Below are 21,700 nucleotides of genomic sequence, written 5' to 3'. Positions count from 1 at the left end.
TCGTTTTTCAAGTACTAGAAGTCCATGAACTTATTCCAAAGAGAGGGAAAAAAAACCCCTTTATTGTATGACATAGTGTATGAACATGTCTCTATGCCATCTGCAGTTGGTTTCCAATCTCATTAAAAAACACAAAACACTAAGTAGCGTAGGACCACAGTTCTGAGAGAATTCACAACCAAAATACACTTTCCTAATGTTTTCCTATTGCTGCCTTTGTGGGAAGTCCCTTCAGCTACCAAAGCAAACAACTGAAGGATGTGAATTCAGACATGTAAGGTCAGCACATGACCGCCAAGCATTCATGACCCCAAATTAAGAGGTATTACCCTCTATCTACTAATCCTTGGGTCACAAATGTACAGCCTTCTCCAAGAACATTAAAAATTCCTGAAATTCGCTTACACCCCGCTGCTTGAAAGATGGAAAGCTAACATGCATGAAGTGATCAGATAAGTGAAAGGGGCAGTTCTGTTCTCAAATACCGTATTAAAAATTTCATGTCTTTCAGTCACCTTTTCTGTTAAAGAAGACCACTATGATTTTACACTAGGATAATACAGAAATACAACTATCTCCTGAAAATAAGAATTTTGATTTCACAGATTCTAACATTTTAAACCCAAAATAGAACTTTAAAGGACAATGAAAACAGAAGCAGCATTCATCTTAGTAGTAAATGCAATCAGAAGGTATTTCTAGTATAATCACACCACATGGGACCCACAAATTAAGTTCTACATTTTGGCAGGGTGGCTTTAGCTTTTAAAATATGAAAGATTATGCTTATTACTCTTAGTGTTTTCACAACATATAGAACATGTAAGAGGCTGCAAGCCATTCTCTTTGTAAGGTTACACGAAGGTTTTTACTGAGAATAAAATTCCAGCTTTTTTTGCCATCTGAATGTTTATGTCCAAAATCTACTTGTTAAAAGTAATAGCAGCACCTGCATTTCCCATACATAATTGTTACCAAAAAAAATTTGCACTTTTTTTTTTAGAAGAAGCTACTTCAGGAATGAGTCCTTTGTGGAGACCTAAGTTGTGTTAATCTTTTAGCTGTCACTAAAGCTCACTACAAACTTCATACCTAGTACATGAACCTAACATTTCAGGAAGATATCATATGTATTTCATGTTAGGTTCCTGAATTAGGATCTCCATGCAACCACTGGAGACAGTAAAGCTGTCTCCATTTATCAATCCACCCGTATCTCTGTCATTTTTGTATTTACAGATAGTACCACACAAAAAAAAAAAAAAACCCCTCAGGAAAACTGAACATATCTGGCCATATCTACTGATTCCTGTGTGTAGTTTCTCATTAATTTCTTGTGAAATTCTCTGCTTCTCTGCCTGTATCACAGCTTTCTGTCAGCAAGCTCCTCTGCCACTATTCATGTGCCACTACCCTCTTCAGCCTCTTTGCAGAAAGCGATCTTTGGACTGGAAAACCCCAATATGTGACATTTCATTGCAGTCTACAACTGTCCATGACAAACATAAATTTTCAGAAGTACTTCAGTCAGGTTTTTCTCCTTCCTTACTCTTTCACTTCTTGTTACATCCTAAACCTCATGATGAAAGGAGCAGGAAAAAGGGAAATCTTTCAGTCAGAGACGTGTGATTAAGAAAGAAGCATCCATCTCTAGGAAACCCTGTGGCTCACTTCAGGGAATACCAATGGAATACATTCCTTACCTTCCTCCTGCACTGGGACTTGCTCTTGTTAGGGAAGTGACAAAACTGACATATAACAGAGATGGCCATCTGGCGAGACCCAGCCTGCCAGGCGGTTTTATCTGATCCCCGAGCATGCCTGCCCATCACCAGCCCAACTACACATAGGATAATGTTTATATATGCTGCAGGACAAGGGTGCATAAAACAAATCCAAATCAGCAGGATTTAAAGCACTGGAAATAAAACTGAGCTAATGCAACTGTGCTGATGTAGCCAGAAACAAAACCGATGCTGAGTACACAGAATTTATTCATTTCGAGGGCACAGCCCAGCTCATGTCAGTCTCCTACATAGCCACAGTATCAAAATGGTAGCAAAAACAACACAAGCCAACACACTACTTACACCTTGGGTACAAGGGACTATAAATGGGTCATTATCAGGTTAGATGACATGTCCCATGAGAGGAATCTCAGCACAAAGCAAAATTTCTCATTAAGTGGTCACCCGTGGTTACAACAATACAGAAGGAACTTTCCTCCATATTTGGGAGAGACACATCCAAACCCAAAATAATAAACCTAACTCTCTTACAAACTTATTCTTGTTTATTGAACTGCAACTGGGGCACAGTTCAATAAACAAGAGTAAGGCCAGAAAGGAACACAATCTGCCAAAAACCTGCAAAGAGCTTGGATCTGTCCACACTGACAGCAAAACTGGGCTTAAAATGGATGAGAGCTAAGTTTGTATGCAGCTTTGGAATGGCTTTTACTCATAGCTTAATTCTGGTGTACGCACAGCCCAAGGGTGTGCCTGCATGATGGGCTTGCAGCAGTCTGAAGGGAGGATATTGACAGTGCAGACGTCCAAATCCATGCAGTAAAGGCTGCTTCATGTGCTTTTAGCATCTTAGAGAAAGACTTAAGAAGTAATTGACTACAAATCAAAGTCCTATGAGATTATGCAGCAAATTTTAATTTTTAGGTCATTTATATTCGTTTAGGCAAATTGTACTATGAAAAGCCTGTTGTTAAAAAAGCTACCCTGTGATTTATTATGAAAGCAGAGAACACTCCAGCAGCTCCTGGAGCATGCTTTCACCGTCCTCCACTCCTAATCCTCATTACAAAGTTCTTATTCTGCCTCAGAAAGCAGATGGCAAGAGATAATGTCAGTAACAATTAGGAGGCTTCACTGCCCTTAAGGACTCTTCTGCTATACATTTGTAATATTATTTTTCAGAGATTTTTAGAAACAGGACACTTTGAACTATTTTATTCTAGTATGTGGTTTGGAACATCCCCAAAACAATTACACAAGTTTTGTTTTGGTGCGTGGGGTTTTTTTCCTTTAAACAATGGAGAATTTTGGGGGGTTTATTAATTAAAAATAAACATTATAAATGAAGCTTCCAGCATTATTTTCATTCTACAGATTGCAAAACTAAACCCACTTGAGTTTCCTAATATTTTAAATCAACTTCCTCTAAACTACTTGCATGCTGCTGAACCTTTCATGTTTGTATGAGTCCAGTTCAACTCTCACTAGCAACTAACTTGGATCACATCCAACACTTCTTTTTAAACTGTGCCTTAGAAAACCCTTTCCATTTGGGGAAGGACCAACACAAGGGACCTCACAAGAGCATATAGTATGTCACTTCATCAGTGCAGAATTTTGCTTATGACCTATGTGAATGCCAGTTATACTTTTGTTATTATCAATATCGCTATTGCGGCTTTACAAGCTGTTGCTTTTTGTTAACAATACTAATCTACCTAAATAAAACCCAAATAGGGAATAAGATTTCAGAATGAAAGAAAAATGCTGAGATTTCATATAATTTTTGTATTGGAGATTTATTTTGTAACTTTAGTGTTTAAGATAAAGAAAATTTCTCCCAAAGAGAAATAATCCAGGCTATCTGGTTCTAGAGCCTTCTCTGAGTTGCCTAGACATTATCTTTCCATAGATATACCCTCCACTCTCCTCCTACAAAGCAGCTACATAAATGGAAGGTATACCTGCTCTCTGGTGCTCATTAAAGTTCCCCCCTTCCAAAATACTATTCCTCAGATCTTCTACAGATCCCTGGAAATGAGAGCTCCCTAACATGTTTCAGCCAAACTGAACCAAGATAGGCCGCTAAAACATTCTTTAAGTACTTAAATGAACCTGGAAAGGATCAGGTGAGCACAAGCATGGGAAACTCCAGCTCTGATGTTTTTACTAATGGTCCTTTACTTCATGCTTCAAAAGCAGAACAATTGTATTGGTTTAAAATGCAGAGTATAGAGTATTTGTGGCTATTTGAGAATGAAATAAGGAAATTAAAACTGGCCCTTTATTGGATTTGGTTCTGTAGTTGACTCTGTACCTCACAAATGTTACTAACATAGATCAACAGATCAGCAAGTATTTACTTAAAGGGGACTTTGGAGCTAGCACGAGCAGCCTTTTAACTAATAAAGACTGAGAATAAAAATTACAACCCAAGAGATCTGGGGTTGCTTGAATTCTTTCAAAAAGAGAAACTGGAAAAAGAAGTCACAGTCCTTTATCATTTAAGGGTGGACCAAACACCTGACCAAAGGAACCGAGTGCCCAGTACATCTATGACTCAGGTGAGCATGACCTGGATTGCCAAAAACCTGCATTATTTTTGCCGAGTACATTCTCTTTTCTCGACTGATGGGCTATAGTTTGGCCTCTCCTTAAACCAAAAGGGCTACACCTGAACTTCCAATTAAAGGATAACAACTGGCAGATGTGAGGGACCATCTAGCAGGAGGCTGATGCTGAGCAGATGGGCTGGGGTGCAGCAACCTTTTCCATCAGTTTCCACCCACTGCTTTTGCAAAGGCGCATAATCGCCGGGAGCCGCCTGACACTGCCCTTCCTCAGGCAGCAGCACGATACTCCCTGCAGAGCACGGAGCTGCTATCACTAAACTGGGACCTGGAACGGGGCTAACTAGAGCTTGGCTAGCTCCACAAGCCCACACTGCTCGCTGCTGCTTAATGAGATAACTTCGAATGAGCAAACAGTTTCAGAGGTTTCCACTCCAAAATGTTTGTACTTTCACTGCAATGCAGCTGACTACACCATTATCTGTGCCTGTGCCACCAGTGGGAGAGAGAAATTGTAAATCAGGCCCCTAAAATAATAACTTTTGTTAGAAATAAGGCTTTTTCATGGAGTTTCAGTTTGAAGTACAGCTTCACAAACATCTGTTCCTGAACAAAGAGACAGTTGGAGAAATTTGTGAGGGATAGGAAGAAGAGGTGGGGAGCTTTCCTTAGTTACATCCTGTAAGCGTTAGAACCGTGTCTTCAGGTTTTTCTTTCTATAAAGCCTGAAGGTCTGTTCTAATGACTAAAACAACATTAATTTGATAAGGTTAAGAAAAAGATACTTCTATTTATTAGAGCAAGAAGAGGTGAGTACTATTTCTGTCATATATTTCTCTAGAGCTTGTCTTAACCGCTGAATGTTAGGCTCTTGTATTTCACATTACATGTTTTGTACCACGTAACAAATGAAATACCTTTTTATTTGTATAACCATCCCTCTCTGATTTCTGAGTACTGTTCTTAAGTTCCTGAGATTAATTATACATTTTTGGGAAAATACTACCCTGTAGCAAAATTAAATTTATCACTTCATGAGCAACTTTTATGTCCTTATGTTACGAAATAAAGAATGTCATTTCCTGATGCATCTTCTCAGCTACACACCTACATATTGTAAGGTTTCCTTATGCTCTCTCTTATCTCCTGTCTTCTAGGAATGAGAAACTCTTTCCTCATACAAGAGTTCCTCCTACATCCATATCATTGTCATAAGCTTTCTCTGTACCCCAGATGGTTTTAGCAACATTACTGTTCCTCATCCCAGGAGTGGAGTCTTGCCAGGGAAAAGCACTGAAAGCAAAGCCTCAGCTGACTCTTTTTGTATCCTTCCATGTAGGGCACAGATGGCCAGGTTTCCTCAGCCCCTCCCCTTCTTCAGCTGAAAACCACAGCTCCATGTATGCAAATACTACCAAAATCTCACTTTCTTTTCCAACACTTAGGATGGAATCTTCTCTACACTGACTCTATTATCAATACTTTATTTTGAACTACCCACCAAATTCAAGTTTAGCAGCATATTTTCACATATGATCCATAAACAGACACAAAAACAAACCAAACAACACCATAGCCTACCGGGTCTCTCACCAGTACTTGCATTCATTGTATGCAGGTCCTGACCTCCTTACAAGAGGAACAACTTGGATATTTCTTTGCAAGGCATCTTCCAATCACAGACTGTAAGTTTCAGTGAATGGAGTAGGAAACTGCCATCTCTTTCACACTTTTTTTCCTCCCTTACACTACTGAGCTTGTGATGCAATTTTTCCATGGTTTTAAAAATCCTTACTACGTTTTCAGCAGTATCCCTCAGAACCCCGTACACAGGAAGTGCCCAGGCACAGCACACACAGAACAGACAAAGAGAAGACAGACAGATTTAGTGAACACCTGTTAAATGGGGCAGTGGCTCCAGCACAATTGTTTCCCACTTCATTTCACACAGTAATAACTTTAATGTCCTCACGGACTCGCTTTCAAATACCAGTTCTACAACATCAAACAACAAAAGAGCTGAAAGCAAATTTAATTGTCGAGATTGCTTCCAATCAACTTTTTTTGGATAAAAGCAAATTTACCTTCCTTAGTTTTCTTTTTTTTTAATAACTGTATCTACTCAAACTGTGTAATTATTCAACGTTTTATAATCTTTCCCCACTGCACAACATTCTTCTCAATGTTTTAATATTTATCCTTGCTATGGTAAATCTCCACCTCCCATTACTTTCTTTAATGTCCATAGTTTTAGTCTAGGCTTTGTTTCTTTTTGACTCTTATACATGTATCCAGTCTTTCCTTACTATTTAATTTCTTCTTGTTTAATTTTGCTCTCATTTAAAATACTTGTACTTTTTAGTTTTACTCCTGCTCACCTTGTTTAGTTTCAGACTTCACTAGGAAATACACATTACAGATAAAAGTGTAGTGTCCTAATGATTAGAAATTATTTTAACTATTTTTTAGAATGTTATCACATTATGCGATTTTTTTCTAAAGATGAATTAGGCTAGAATTATTTAATACCTTGAATTTTTTGAACACTATAATGTGTTTTTTGAACTAAAATTTTGATACCAGCTTCTTTAACTGTTGTTTTTCCACAGTAGCAAAGACAAACAGATTGTCTATGATTCCATTAATTTTTCTTCATTCAGGAAAACTGGCATCTATCCCACTTCCAGAAATTATTGAAATGCAAGCATGTGTGGACTTTTCTTTTAATAATTTTACACTGTTTACATTCTCGAAGTCCAGAGTTTGGTTGTAATTTCTATACAGTAACTTGCACAGAGTTTAAAGAGATGGTAGGAATTGCAAACAAGATGTAAAGAAGGAATTGTTATGGAAAGAACAGACTTCAAAAACTCTGCTTTCTCTTCCTTTTTACAAAGCTGCATTGGACAGAAAATAGATCAATGCTTTTGATTAGCAAATGATGACCCACTACCTAGATTACTGTTTTCACTGAAAAGGCAAAAACCCAGTTTCTCTACATCAGCACATATATTTTACTATGTATTAACTTTGTCCTACAGATGCATCTCTCCAGTGTATTCCATCATACATATTATGCAAATCCCATCTCCCAGTATTAGCCTATTTTGCTGTATTACGAAAACCAAACTGAATGCTTTCAGCGTTCTTACCTTCTATTCAAAACTATGGCTTGGGTTCACTTTTCATTACTTCCTTCATATTATTGAATATATTTGACTCTATACAGTAGTCTCCTTTACAAATTAAATCAATAAAAATTCATACCTGAAAATTAATAAAGCCAATATTCCAACAGAATGGGATTTAAATAAACATGAATTTCTGGCCATAATTCTTAGATGGCACTTCAATAAAAATAAGTTATTCTTATACATGCAGAGTCAACTGTACACACAGAAAAATTAGTCTACATTTTTTATTCCCAGATTTTCAGAATCTTTTCTAATAGGCCATACATCACATTCCATTAGAAATATTTCCTCTCTGCTTTTTAAAAATGTCTTGTATTGAACGATTTTTTTATTTTCCCTCCAGAATACCCACTGCCTAGGTTTTCACCTGCACCAATTTCACCTGTGTGTGGTTATGCTGGCATTGTTAACGTTCTTCTACACTTATCTCCATATGAAATCTGAATAAGGTACTTCAGAATGGGTAACAAAAGCGTCACTCCCCTCCCATTCTATGTTAATAATCAGATCTGTACATGATCTAATTAAATCCAAAGACTGGTTGCAATTAGCCAGGTTTTTTTTATTCTAGCCTGAATACAAATGTTTCTGTGTGAAAGACAACAAAGGTTCTAACTTTTAGGTAGTAATTATAAAAGTGAAAAAAATCCTGCACAAACACAGACGATGAAATTGTCATATGTGTGCTGAGCTGGCAGGAGATGACCCTGAGTGGTGCAGGAACACAGATTTACCAATGCTCCACTTAGCTCAAATGCAAAAGCAAACAGCTTTAAGCCAGTGCTGGTATTCCACATGGTAAAACTAAAAGGGACAATCACTAGAACTGCCCACTGCAGTCATGGAAGCGCTTCTCGAGGAAAGGAGGAATCCTGCTGCTTCATTCACACACCAGCCTACATTTCCTTAGCTGTTTAAGAGACCACCTGTGCTCCTCTGCCTGCTAAGTGCCTACACAGTGGAGCCCCTGTACTTCCCAGCACTGCCTTGTTTCCATAGATTAGAGGGCAAAAAAAAAGCATTAAACAATATCATCCTTTTATGAAATCCAGTATGACAGCAGACTGGACCTTCCACACCCAACTTTGCTGAAGAATACTATACCTGGCTGGAATCAGACTGTTACATTTCTGAGATTTCTCTGGATGGAAATGTTTATTTTGCCTGATATAAGGAACCTTCCTGTACAAACCTTTTTTCATAGTCACATCTTGAAAAAACATAAAATGGATGTAGCATGGTGCTTTAAGATTCACTGGCAATAGTTTATGTTTAAACAAATAGACATTTTAATTGCATTACACACATTTATAGCATAGAAATAAAAGTATTTGTCAGGAAAAGTGAAGTTACAGATTACTTTTAAACCTATTTTTTCTATAATAATTTATGGAAGTGATTTTTGCTAAAAATTATAATACTTGTAGAGTTAATAGACATCCTCCATTCAGAGGATACTGTATAAATCTTGTTTTGTATATAGATTATAATCTTCAAAAAAAAGCCACAAGAAATCACCAAATATCAGAAACAGAAATGGAAGTAACAGTTCAGTGTATTTCACGAAGTTAAGAGTCTGAAAGAACTGGCATAGAAATTCTCAAATTCTGTAAACATCCCACGTCAACTCGGATTGCTGGAAGCACCTTCATCACTCAGTGTACACAGGTCAATCTGCATTCCAGTCTTTTAACACCATATCCAATCCCACTAAGACCAGAATTTCAAAGTAGGTGCTGCACACGTAACAACTCTGATGTTGCTGGTTAAGCCTGGTTTACATTTTACCTTTTTTCCTTCTCTCCAATGTTTTTAACATACTGAATGAGCTGTTATCAGGTATATACACCTAATAATCCAGCAATCTCTCACTAGTAACCTGCACTTGTGAGCCTTAATTCACACAGTTCATATCACATTATGATATGATTTGCTGTGACACATTTGCAAATACACAGCTGTGGAACCAGGAAAAATATCACAGAGAGATTACACAAAAAAGATAACAAAAAAGTCCAGTACATTCCAAGTTACAGGCTTTAACTCAGTATCTCTATTTGACTAATAGCAATAGTTTTAAGAGTCTGAAAGTAGCATAATGTTTTGTGAGTTGGATGTTTTTTCATCCAACTCACAAAACCTGCAGTCCTGAGCATTGCTGTGTTAGTCGGCAGGGAATGTTGCTTTTTCAGTGTAGCCTGGTGTAAGGTGGAGGTGCCTGTGCTAAAAAGTAACGCCCCATAGCGACTGATAATGATCCTCTAATTCTCACTGTAGATTTTTCTTACCTTAGATGGTTCTTAACACTGATTCATTGTGCTCCACTAAAATTTGTATTAGGGAAAATGACTGGCCTACCCTTCCTCTCCATTTTACTTTTCATGCCATGGTTACTTTGTGTATAGCATCTTTATGTATTTAAGCATTTCATTTGTTTCAGAAAGCATCCCAGCTTCCAATCACTACATTTTCAATTATTTGAAAACTGGATTTCGAAACTTTTAGTCCAGCACAGTAATCTCATCACTTTTCTAATTTGTCTTGCATTTTCCCCAGCATTGAACGAAACGGATAAATCCCCAATCATGAAAGGACTAACGCTGCAATAAAGCACTAAAATACTTAAATTGAGATATATTGTGAAAAGCTGTCTTGACAGACCTCAACGACTTCATTATCATTGAAGCAATCTAATTCTCAAAAAGCTGAGGCTCATCAAAGCCGTGTGAAATTTAGTTATTATCTGTTGATTAATAGTTCTGAATTAATTCTTACCAATTCAGACATCCAACTTTCAATGACAGGACAGAATAGATTACTCTACTATTCAGAACAGAACTTCCTTATTGGGATTTTTAGCTATTCTTAACTATCAGTGGGAAACATAGGGCCTTTCCCTGGGTTTTACCTGGTCTTTGTCAATGTCTAACTTTTCATGCATGATATGAAGGGCATTTAAAATTTCTATCAGCTTGAATGGGGTAATTATCCCTAACACATGAAATTAAATTTCTAAAAAAGAAAACTGTTCTAAAGGAGAGCACCTAACATAACTAAGACTCTGAAGCCAAGAAAAGATGTCACAAAAATCTAAGTTTTAAAGGTTGTGTCTATTTCTGTATCTGACAACTACTGCTGTGGGTTTTATTTAGGACTTCTGTATCCAAACCACATCTGACCATCTATCTCTTTATAGTCTCCCAAGTTTACTTCCCATTCCTATTTCCTGTAGGTCTCTCAGAAGCATGGGAGAACCAAAAGTTGTTTGGCATTTTTTTTTATTATGGCATCAGATGAAGTTAGCATCCTCCCCTTTGCTCACATACTAAAGGCCTAAAGACAGGAAACAGTAAAGTAAGGATGCAACAGCATGTTGCATTTGGGATTTTCCTGGTTTGTTGGGGGGAGGAATTACAATTTTATCTTGTTTAAAAGTCTGTGGGTTTTTTACTCTTATTAAGCTAATATTATAATTCTTGTTACACACATATTTATAAAATGATGGATTTAGACAATAATACAATTATTGTTAACTGCACCAGCGTTAACTGAAATGTATTTTCAGATGTCTTAGCAGTTATTTCATGGCACTAAACATAGTACGCCTGAGCTTTAGAGGTATATCATAGGGTTTCAGAATGGTAAAAACACAGTCACTTTTCCATCAAAATCTGGGCTGTCTCAGAGAAAATTACCCTACCCCCCACTGATCTGTACAATTATAAAATATTGTACTATCACAGACTGATACAAAGTACCAGCTATATGCAGAGGCAATAGGTACTCTTTGGAGCTCTTTGTATTGCTTAGAATGACATCCTGATGCTACCATTTAGCTGATGATGACATTCCATCAATCAAAATCCAGTTTTAATTATACACCATTCTGCTTTTTGTCTCAGAGCAAACACAGAGGAAATGCAACAACCTACTTCAATTAAAACACACACTTTATAGAATTAAAAATAGGTTGGAAATCACTTTTAAATCAGCTATCAGCCTGTCAATTAATGCTCTGAACCCCTGCTATTGACCCAGTACAGCACAAGCTGTTATTATGCACTGTCCTACATATCATCTGTTCCCCGTGCTGCTCTGTTCCAGAAAGACAGACAGCTGCAACAGAATATCCCTGTTCAACCTGAGGACCATCTGACTTTAATTGTAGCACACAGCTTGATGTGGGTCTGGTTATGAGAAGCCAAAGTATCACACTGTAATAATCTGGAAAAGCAGAAACCTGCCAACACGAGGCTGCAAACAGGGGCTTGGGCTGTCTGGCTGCCTGACGGGCTGCAGGAAATATGATTAATGAGCAAGGTATAATGATATCAGGAACCCGATTAGCACCACAAAAAGGTCACAGATCAAAGCAGTATGCATTTCATGAGCTCCAATCGTTGTATAAGATCTGGGGACTTACAGAGGTAAACTCAAATGCAAAGGGAAAAAAAATCTGTGTGTCATAGCTTACAAAATGAGCACTTGGAATACTGTAATTGCTATTTAGGAGGCAGCAAGGAAAACATTAGCTGAACACATCAGCCCATGCCACATTGTAGCAAGCTTTTCTTGATCATATTAGTGAGGATCCGAGCTTTAAGCATTCTTCCTAAACATACCTGTTCTACTTAAAAATGAAACTATGCTGATTTGATGCTGATGGTATCCAATCCACCAAGTATTAACAAGGAAAAGCAATTTAATATTTGCATGTCATTTTCTTACTGTTATCCCACTGCAAAAATGGCAGATTACAGAGGGCATCATCCACACCAGCAAGGCCCACCACCACCAAGATAAGTTTAACCACGTCACACAGAAGCAGTTAATGTAATTCATTGGCACAGAGGTTTAAATTTAACGCTACCAGACCGACCAAAACTTGGTATCTGAATTACAGAAACAGTATCAGGGACCTACAGTTGTAGGTCCTACCCTTTTGGTAACACTGGACATCATTTGGATGATGTCTGGCACACTTTAATACCAGCACTTGATAAATTATTTCTTACTTTTGTAATTAGCTTAAGCCTTAAAAAAAAAATCAATTTTTTTCTGTCCAACTAATACTTGAAAACTGTAAAAATTCATTTTGCACAAGTGAGAGATTTCAAACGAGCTACAAGAAAGGCAGACAGGAGTAGCAAATTGGGAAATGAAGGAAGAATGAGGGAATGGTAGGTCAGAGCTTACAGAGAGGTGAGGGTGAGAAAAACCTGGCCCAAGGCTCAAAATTAGGCAAAGAAAATTAAGAGCTAACATCTTAGAAAAGGAGGAAGTGGGAAATTGAGAATAACTTCAAAGTGGGGAAAGCCAGATCTGTAATTAACAGAATAAAATTATATTTTAATGCAAAAACCAAAATACCAGAGTCATGAGAGATCAAGGCCACCATCTGCCTCTGACAAGTGCTCAAGAACACAGCTTTGCATTTCCCAGGTTATCCTGAAGCACCAGCATATGCCAAGCTCACAGAGGTGTCAGGCTACCTCCCTTACCTATCCCCTATCACCCCAACTGTGAGATCAAAAGCTGTGTTTCAATATGGTTTGCCAAGTAGTCCTGCTAAATGCTACTGTATTTCATATCTCATTTAAATAAAATTTCCACATACATATGGATGAAGGAAAACGCAAAATCCACCTAACATTCTTCGTGATTATTATGGTGCATCTACAACTGCCTGAAGAAATCCAGGCCACACAGCATTTCTGAAAACCACAGTATCATGTCATCAGTGTAACTGCAGTGTAAAGCCTCCTAATTAACTTCTGAACCACAGGTTTCTTCTGATGCAATGTTATGAAGTCTGACGTGCCACCAACAACAGAACTTTTTCAATTCTCGTTTCCTAACTTAGGAATACCAGGATGTTATCCTGATAAGCCTGGTATCTGAAAGGTGTTTGAAAGTTTCCGTGCCTTAATTCGGTATTTCCCAGTTAGTTGGATACCACATGAAAAGTGCAGCCTCATTTTTCAAGGTTCGCTAAGAAAAGCTTCTGTTATTTATTTCAGAATGTCACCAATGCAGAATTGTTTCATTTTGAGAAGAGCCTAACATAGATTTTGAGAATGTGCTAAAACACCATCAATGACAGTGTAAGGGTTATTCTGTAATTCATTGCACTGCCCAGAGGGCACCGTGAAGACAGGCAGTGCTACCAACTGCATTTTTCCAAAACAGGGAAGAGAACAGTAATACAGGTTTGGGGAATGAAGCAGGCAAAGAAGAATTTAGTTTTATTTTCTTCTAAAAAGGACTCTGAAAAATATCAGTTTGATGGAAGAAGTGGAAAAGATGACAGAATATTTAAAATGCAGCCTTCTTTTCTGAGGCATTCCCTGATCCTTGGAGTTAAACAAACACTAAAATTAAGAAACCTCAAAATCACATTTAAGTCATCAGAGTGACAAATATTTTTATGATTAACAAGCTTTTTCAAGCCTTCTGTAAAGTGATGATTTTATTAGCTCTTCAGACCCACAAGAGCTGACATAGAAATAGGGTAAGATCTCCTGCATATTTAGACCACACTCAAACTTTTTTGAGCATCTCTAAAAAATGAGCAATACTATATTCCTTTCTTCTCCTACATTTGTAAATCTGTATCTTTAGATAATTTCAGACATAGTCCTATGTAAATCATAAATATATATTGCAGGCAAAGATCCAAATTATTTCAGAAGAATCTTGCAAGACAGAAGTGACTGGACAATAGAAGAGAGCCATCTTACCAGCCTGTTTATGCGAACAAATTCTTCTGGGGTTTTGGCCCACGGTGGAAGTTCAACATCAGACACCACTGTTCCATCATCCATCACTCCCAGATTGTAATTGTTGCTGTTGACAAATATCTCTGGGAGGTAATAAAACTCAGGAATCAATTCCTGTAGATAAATGAAAAACAATGCCGTGTTATAAATTCTGTCAAAGGATGCACTGTGTCACATTAAAAAAAGTAATTATTAGAATGGAATTAAGCAAGAGAATACACAAAATCCTCCTGCACACATCCCCCTCCTTCCCTAAAAGGGAGAAATCCCCCTTCTGCACTTTCTAAAATTTAGGCCTGTAGATATGATGAATCCTTAGCATGCTTTTAACATGACAAAGAACTGAGACACAACAGGCTATAAAACAAAAACATCAGAACACTATTTTTGGTTGCATATTATGCACAGAGAAACCTACAAAACCAAAGTAATGAATATCACATGGTACAGATAGCATTTAGTGGAAAGGTACAATCAATGATGTTAAAAAGTTGTGGAAAACGGATTCTTTCACATTTTAATACAATATACATTTTAAAGTGCTAATGCACAAATGGCAGTCTACAGTTGGCGTAAAACTAGCACCACGGACATTAATTACAAAGCTGTGAAACCCAGTTATATTCTTATTCTCTCTAATGTAAAGGCTCTAAGGACTTAATGTTTAAGCTATTATCTAAGATTGTTCAATGCCTAGAAATATTTTTTTTGGTGAATTCTAAAATACCTGGAGTTATGCCACATGTTCCATAAAAAAAAAACCAAAACCAACAACAACAAAAAAACAAACCCAAACCAAACCAAAACAAAAAAAAAAAACCCACAACGATTAAATGGGTCAATACTTTTCTTTTGTGTAAAGGTCACTAAACTCAATTATGTGTCCAGTCTATAAAATACAGAGAAGAACCACACAAAATTTTACACACAAGAGAAAAAAAGGAAGAGATTTCACATGGTTAAAAGGTCTGCATGAAATTCCTTGTCAGGATCATCACTGCTCTAAACAAGTGTGCTCTCCAGGCCGGTGCTGAACAGGACTGGAACTCAGCATTAAAACCTCCCTGGCTGGCCTGCTCTGGCACCTCTCCTGGCACAGCTACCATGGCTGAGGAAAAATATGTAAGGCCATACAGCACAGGAATTGTTGCTTTTAAGTAATCTCAGAAAAACTAAGAACAATGGCTAAACAAACATTTTACTAAGCAGAAAATGATACATTATAGTGCTGAATTGAACACAGTGTGCTAAGTAGGAAAATTAGGCTCGAAACCATAAGGATTTTCTCCTGGATAAGTGGATAGTTCCCTTGTTTTGCAAACAAACCTGCAACTTCATGCATTGTCATGCATTTTATAAAATACATAGTAGGTAATACATAAATTTATCTAAGTTAATGGGATTAGAACCTTATGTACACACTTTTATAAAAATATCTGCGAAGTCCAGGTATAACACTTAATAGAAAAAACCCCTAAAGACATAACAGACATATCTCTGCCCTGGATTTTAAAGGTAGGTTGGTTGTTTGGGTTTTTTGTTTGTTTTTTTTTTTTTGTGGAACTTGATGTTGAGACTTAAATACACCCAATAAACCTGGCAATTTGATGGATTTAGAAAAATTGAGCCACTAAATTAGAGAATTTACTTCCTTTGTAAAGAAAGGATCAATACAGGTAATTGCTTCAGGAAGTGTATTTCATAGCAAATGAGTGGTGTAAAATTGGTCTTCCATACAGCAAGTGCAAGCTGCAGGCCACTTGAGAAGAAAGGAAAAAAAATCAGACTGCCCCAGTGGCTTTGCCTACAGTGGGTGGAGGATGCAGCCACACCAGAAGCTCAGCAGAGCAGACCTGAAATGCAGTCTTGACATGGGTCAGTGGCTCAGTGGTCTCCTCGATAGCCCCTCAGGGCCAGCTATGACATGAGCAGCTTTCCAAATGGCTGAGTGCAATAAGAAGGTCATCAGATTGTGGACAAGGTCAGGCCAGAGTAGCCAGGGCAAAGACAGGAAAGATCAGGCAGGAATTAAGCTATTATCACCTCCATCCTTGTGTGAAACACTGCTTGCCTTTGAATTGTACATCTTTTTGTTTACAGTCCCCTTAATTAACTAGGCAGGGTAAAAACGTGCTTCTGTACCAAATGCTTGACAAGGAGTTGACAGAAAAGAGATCTGAAACTATTTCATTGGGTAGGTGAAAGAACAAGAATGTAGCAAGGATAAACGCTGTAAAAAATAAAGTTTGCAAAACATAAAGTAACACTAAGGTTGCTATAGTTTTTATCATCACAGAAACCAGCAAAGGAAAAGCAGAGACACTGGGCTATTAAACCACAAATATGAAACCATACCCTGGTTCTGAACACTTAAAATACAAGCTCATTACATATGTTACCCATGCTTTTATTTCTTCCTTAAATATATATCTGTACAGCTATTCATTAGTTTCTTTCAAGATCAGAAAACATTTGGCTTTCTAGAACATATTGTTTTCATTAGGTTACAGAGAAACAATATGCTGGAAACTTCAAAATTATCAGGAATTTCTACTAGTTTGACTATTAGAAACTTTTCATAAAGCTTTTCATTACTCCAGAAATGAGTTTTCAGAAAGTTTTTCACTGTCACCATTAGAACACATTTATACAAAAGGAGCTTCTTTATTATGTGATTTTTTTTCTCTTGGCCATGTGCTAGCATTTACCCACAGAAAAAGAATGCAAACAGATGCACATGGCCATTGGAAATTAGCTGTATTTAAAACCCATTTTCAGTGGCTTTATACAGGTGAAAATGACAGCAACAGTTAAAGGAAAACAGTTTTTCCTAAAACCAGCAGAACAACCTGATCACAAAATATTAATGTTTATCAAGTTAACCAATATTCTTCATGTATTTGGTAACTGCAGTCCTTAACAGTCCTTCTCAACTCTATTTGTGGGGTCTTCTTTTTTTCTTACAATCTTCACATCACATGCACTGATTGGCACTAAGACAGCAGATGCTGACTCATACGTGCAACTCCAAAAATGACAGAACTTCCTGGACACACAAGAACGTTAAAAAAATCAGTGAATGTACTTTTTGCCTGTTTTAAATGGCAGGAGGAGAGAGTTACTAAATGTTTCCAAACAAACATCACATGAAGATGCAGGACCAGACATAAGAGGCCAGAATGAAGAATTCTTTAATATCTCACTGGGAAGAGTGACAAGGACTGGAGTAACACAGGGCAAACACAGCCCTTCCATGGATATTCTGCCAGCTTCTGACAGCTAAATGGTTTTGACTTAATCCGTGCTTCTGATTTGTAAAATCATTAAGCATGGGTTCCACACTGTAGTTTTGTCTACACAGGTCTTCCTCTGGCTGCTCTAAAACTGCTCCCTGACAGTTTCAGTGGATGGTCCTAATGCCCATTTTGTGAAACCCAGTAAATGTTAGATCCTTATTTGCTCTTTTATGCACCCTTCCGGGTACTACAGACCTGTATTATCATCACATTGTTCCTCAGGGGTCTCTTTTTGCAAGCTAAAGCATTCTAGTCAATTTAGATTTGTTCCCTCTGGAGGTCTTCCCTTCCAAATTAAAATTTTGGTTGCCTCCATACTTTTTCTAACTCTACTGTTCCTTCTGAAATTTTCCACACTCAGCACATGCACAGAAATGGTAACACTTACCCACATGTCTTTTGTTTAAATTTCACAGAAAAAAACCCCAAAACATCTCTATGATTTGTTGAAGCTCTTGCTTTAGGACTATTGTGTTTGAAAATTACTTTCTGAAATTTATCTGTTGGAATTCACCATTTCTACAACGCAGAGACAAGACGTCCTCATGATAAGCAGGACGTCAGTCCTTGTGTCATGCTTTTCATTTCAACTGATGCAGGAGCTCACAGTCAGTATCAACATGAATCTAACACACAGTATTAACTTAAAAGAAAAAAAACAACCTGCCATATCAGGATTCTTATCAAAACATTTACACAATTCTGCATATAAGTACAGTACAATTTTTCTCCAGCAAAAGTTGCCCTGTAACACAGGGAAACAATGATTCCTAAGGAAAATTCACTGCAAATATTTTTTTACAAACATGCAATATCAGCAGAATGTCAGTTTAACAGTGGTAATTTATTTTCATATATGCCACCATGCACAAAAAAATTAATATAAGATACTTCATTAATGCAATGAAATGTTACTTTTTCTTTTGTTTAGAAAATAACTGATGCATTTTGAAGCAGAGCTATATGATCTCCAAAGGTGTCTAGAAACAATGACACATCCCTAATCATATGAAAACATTTATAAGATACCAAATTTTCAAACTAAATTATTTCACAATCATATTAAACAATATTAAGCCTATATATAACCTGTCAAACAGAATAATGAAAATGCATATTAGAAGCCTAGACTTTTATTAAAATTGCCACACTTTATTTCTTCTGTTAGGGGACTTAAATAGCATTCAAGAAATATATACTAAGATATTAAATTAACTCAAATCTCATTTTTTCATCACACTTCAATGAAATTATTTTCAAGACTGTTCGGAAGTATAATTTTTAAGTACCCATGAGTTTCCCTCCATCTGCTACATGTGTGCTATTTCTCACGAATAAATTGTCAACTAAGAAATTATCTCAAGACCCTGCCTGAAACTCTGCCAACTTGTAAGAAAAATACTTTGGCAGGTTTCCATTAAGATTTTAAAGGTAATTAATGACGAAATTAATTTTGTCAATGTTTAACCACTCTGTTAAAGTTCTAAGTGATTATACTTCAAACATTTCCTAGTTTGAGAAAAACATTAAAATCATCAGTAATTCAACAATTAAGCAAAGAGAATTATAAAAACTCCAGATATTTGTTTAGTAGATTAATGAAAGATATGATAACCACAATCAAGAGTTGATTCATTATTGATCAATAAATTGATTTTATGGAGTCAATATCTCATTGGATAAAAACCTGCATCTTTAAGGTACTCTAAATCCTGTTACTTCCTCTATTTATATATGTATGTATATATATATATATAATTATTTTATTTTTTCCTTAGAATCTAAATAAAAGTATTCTATGGTATTTATTGACCATATTTATACACTAGGTAATTCAGGTTAATTTGACAGAGAAAGAGGAGAAAGTTGCATGTATAACTACATTCCTTCTCCTTTGGACTTCAGCAAACTTGTCCATAACTAACTCCAAATTTGTTACTTAAACATCTACACAAGGAGTTCAGAGCAGATATTAAAACTATTTGCTTCATTTTCAACACAATCATGGCTGGCTATAAAAGAAGCAGATCACAGGTATTAGATGGAACCTTCTGTTCCATCACACCCAGATGGAATCTTCTGTTCCACACACCCAGATGTCTGCATTTTGAGCTACTGCAATTCCCACAGACTGCCATGCACGGGTCTTACCGAATTTAGAAAATATTTTCATTTTTTTTAAAACTCAGACAAGTATTTTCCAGTTATGGATCTTAGCACAGTTTTACATAGAACCAAATCTTCCATGAAAACCAAAGATATGCATCCTAAATATTTTAAAAGTTTTACTACTCCAGACATGGAGTTTATGGTTAAAAATCTGAATTTCTAGGTACTTGCTTCTGAATTTTGCTGGTCATTGCTCTTTTTGTGACTACTATGACATGAAATTTTTCCTATACAAAGGTCATGTTGCCAGTTTGACAGCAACTTTAATTCTATAACTTCTGAGGCTTTAAATATGAAGCTTGATTTAAAGAAAAACTGTCTAAAATTATGTGATGCTAATGAGCTTTACAATATAGTTAACTTGCCAAAACAGCATTTCTGTACCTAAAATTCAGCTGTTTTACACTATGAGGATCATAATTGGCCAGACACACCTGTATGAGATACGAATTCAGCTACTCAGTACCATCCCCCCCAGCCTTACAGTAGCTGTCACTGACTTGTGTCATACCACAAGATTTCACAAATTAGTGTCCATTTTATGATGGAACAATCTAAAACAGTGTAATTGGAGTTTATTGATGTTTTCTTTAATATTATGGTCTCCTAGCATCTCTTTTTGAACAAAACTAATCAAATTCACCAAAAGCAACCCAAAGCACATGAAAAAAAAACAAACACAAAGCAGCAGAGGAAAAGACATGAAGAACTGTACATAACACCATACTAGTGACTGTAGCTTAGTTAAAAATTGTTTAAAAAATCGATTACATTAAACCAATCTAATTTTCTTTCCAAAAAGAAGCTGCAGTAGTGGATGGTGAAAGAAAAAGCAGCAAGGTGTTTCTTCACTTTTGAGAAAGACCTCTGAGGCTGCCACAGTCTCTTATGACATTCCTATAAGCAAACCAGAGGAATAGAGATGAGATTGGGCTACAATAATGTGGGAGTAGCCAAGCTGGAAATCCATATTCCAAGAGCAGTTATCAATAGTTCACTGTCAGACTGGGAGGACATGGTAATGGAGTCTGCCCTGCTCTTAACACCAGTCAATAATCTCACTAACAGCCTGGTGCAGAAGGTGCAGAAGTAAAATTCCAGATGACACTAAGAAGGCAACACAGCTGTTTGGAGGACAGCAAGAGGATTTCAGATGATCTTGAAATCTGTATATGTTGTACTAACAACAAAAAAACCCCACAAAATCCAAAAACAATCAGCAAACTACTACAGTGGAAAAAGGAAACATAAATGAAAAGAGCAACATGGGTTACAACTATGCTGTCGTAAACACAATGAGAAATAAATGTGTTGCAACAGGTTAGCTGCCAAACCAGAAGGAACAACTGCTTCTGAACAAGTACAAGCAAATACTGCCAGGCTATCCAGGTTTGCTTTTTCTGTGGTATTAACAAAACTAACCAGGATTGCTTGTGCCAATAATGTAAATTAAGAAGTAATTGAGTTAATGGTTATGCTTATATAGTACTTTAAAAGTACCAAGTGATACTCTCACAGAATTGAAATTCATTCAGTATTCTTTAGTGCAGAAGATTTAACCTAAAAACACATGGTTAATCATTTAAAGGCACCAGTCCTGAGCTGATTACAGAGTGGTAGTGAGACACCAGCAGACTTCCAAAGGATTTTTAATTTGCATTGCTCAAATAAATGGATAGGGAAAACTAGGAAATTGAATTTTATGCAACATATCACCTCTTGAAATCAAAATTTGCAAAGTTCAAGCAAAGGTTATTCTACAGAGGAGCATTGGTTTCATGCTTTGATCATCAATCCAAGGCTTTCTCAGGATATTGACACAGACTGGTTGTGACCACACATCTGCTTCAGCTTTCTCTGCTGAAGTGATACCAGCCAGCAAGAGTTCTTTCCAAAGCCAGCTCATGTTAGTCCTCCCTGTAACATACAGTGCTTCCAGCTAAG

At 36.9% G+C, this 21,700-nt stretch overlaps 1 protein-coding gene across 1 annotated transcript in view; it reads right to left on the bottom strand.

Annotated features, from left to right (window-relative positions):
- Positions 1-21,700, bottom strand: part of LRBA (LPS responsive beige-like anchor protein) — a 373,544-nt gene that overhangs the window by 77,692 nt on the left and 274,152 nt on the right. The window contains exon 48 of the mRNA XM_017744109.1: positions 14,253-14,405. Within this exon, the coding sequence (XP_017599598.1) occupies positions 14,253-14,405 (153 nt within the window). The remainder of the gene's footprint in view (positions 1-14,252; positions 14,406-21,700) is intronic.

Source organism: Corvus brachyrhynchos, unplaced genomic scaffold, assembly GCF_000691975.1.
Source record: "Corvus brachyrhynchos isolate BGI_N302 unplaced genomic scaffold, ASM69197v1 scaffold229, whole genome shotgun sequence".
NCBI classification, from domain to species: Eukaryota; Metazoa; Chordata; class Aves; order Passeriformes; family Corvidae; genus Corvus; species Corvus brachyrhynchos.
The sequence above is the reverse complement of the archived record's forward strand: the minus strand, read 5'-3'. Positions and strand labels throughout refer to the sequence as shown.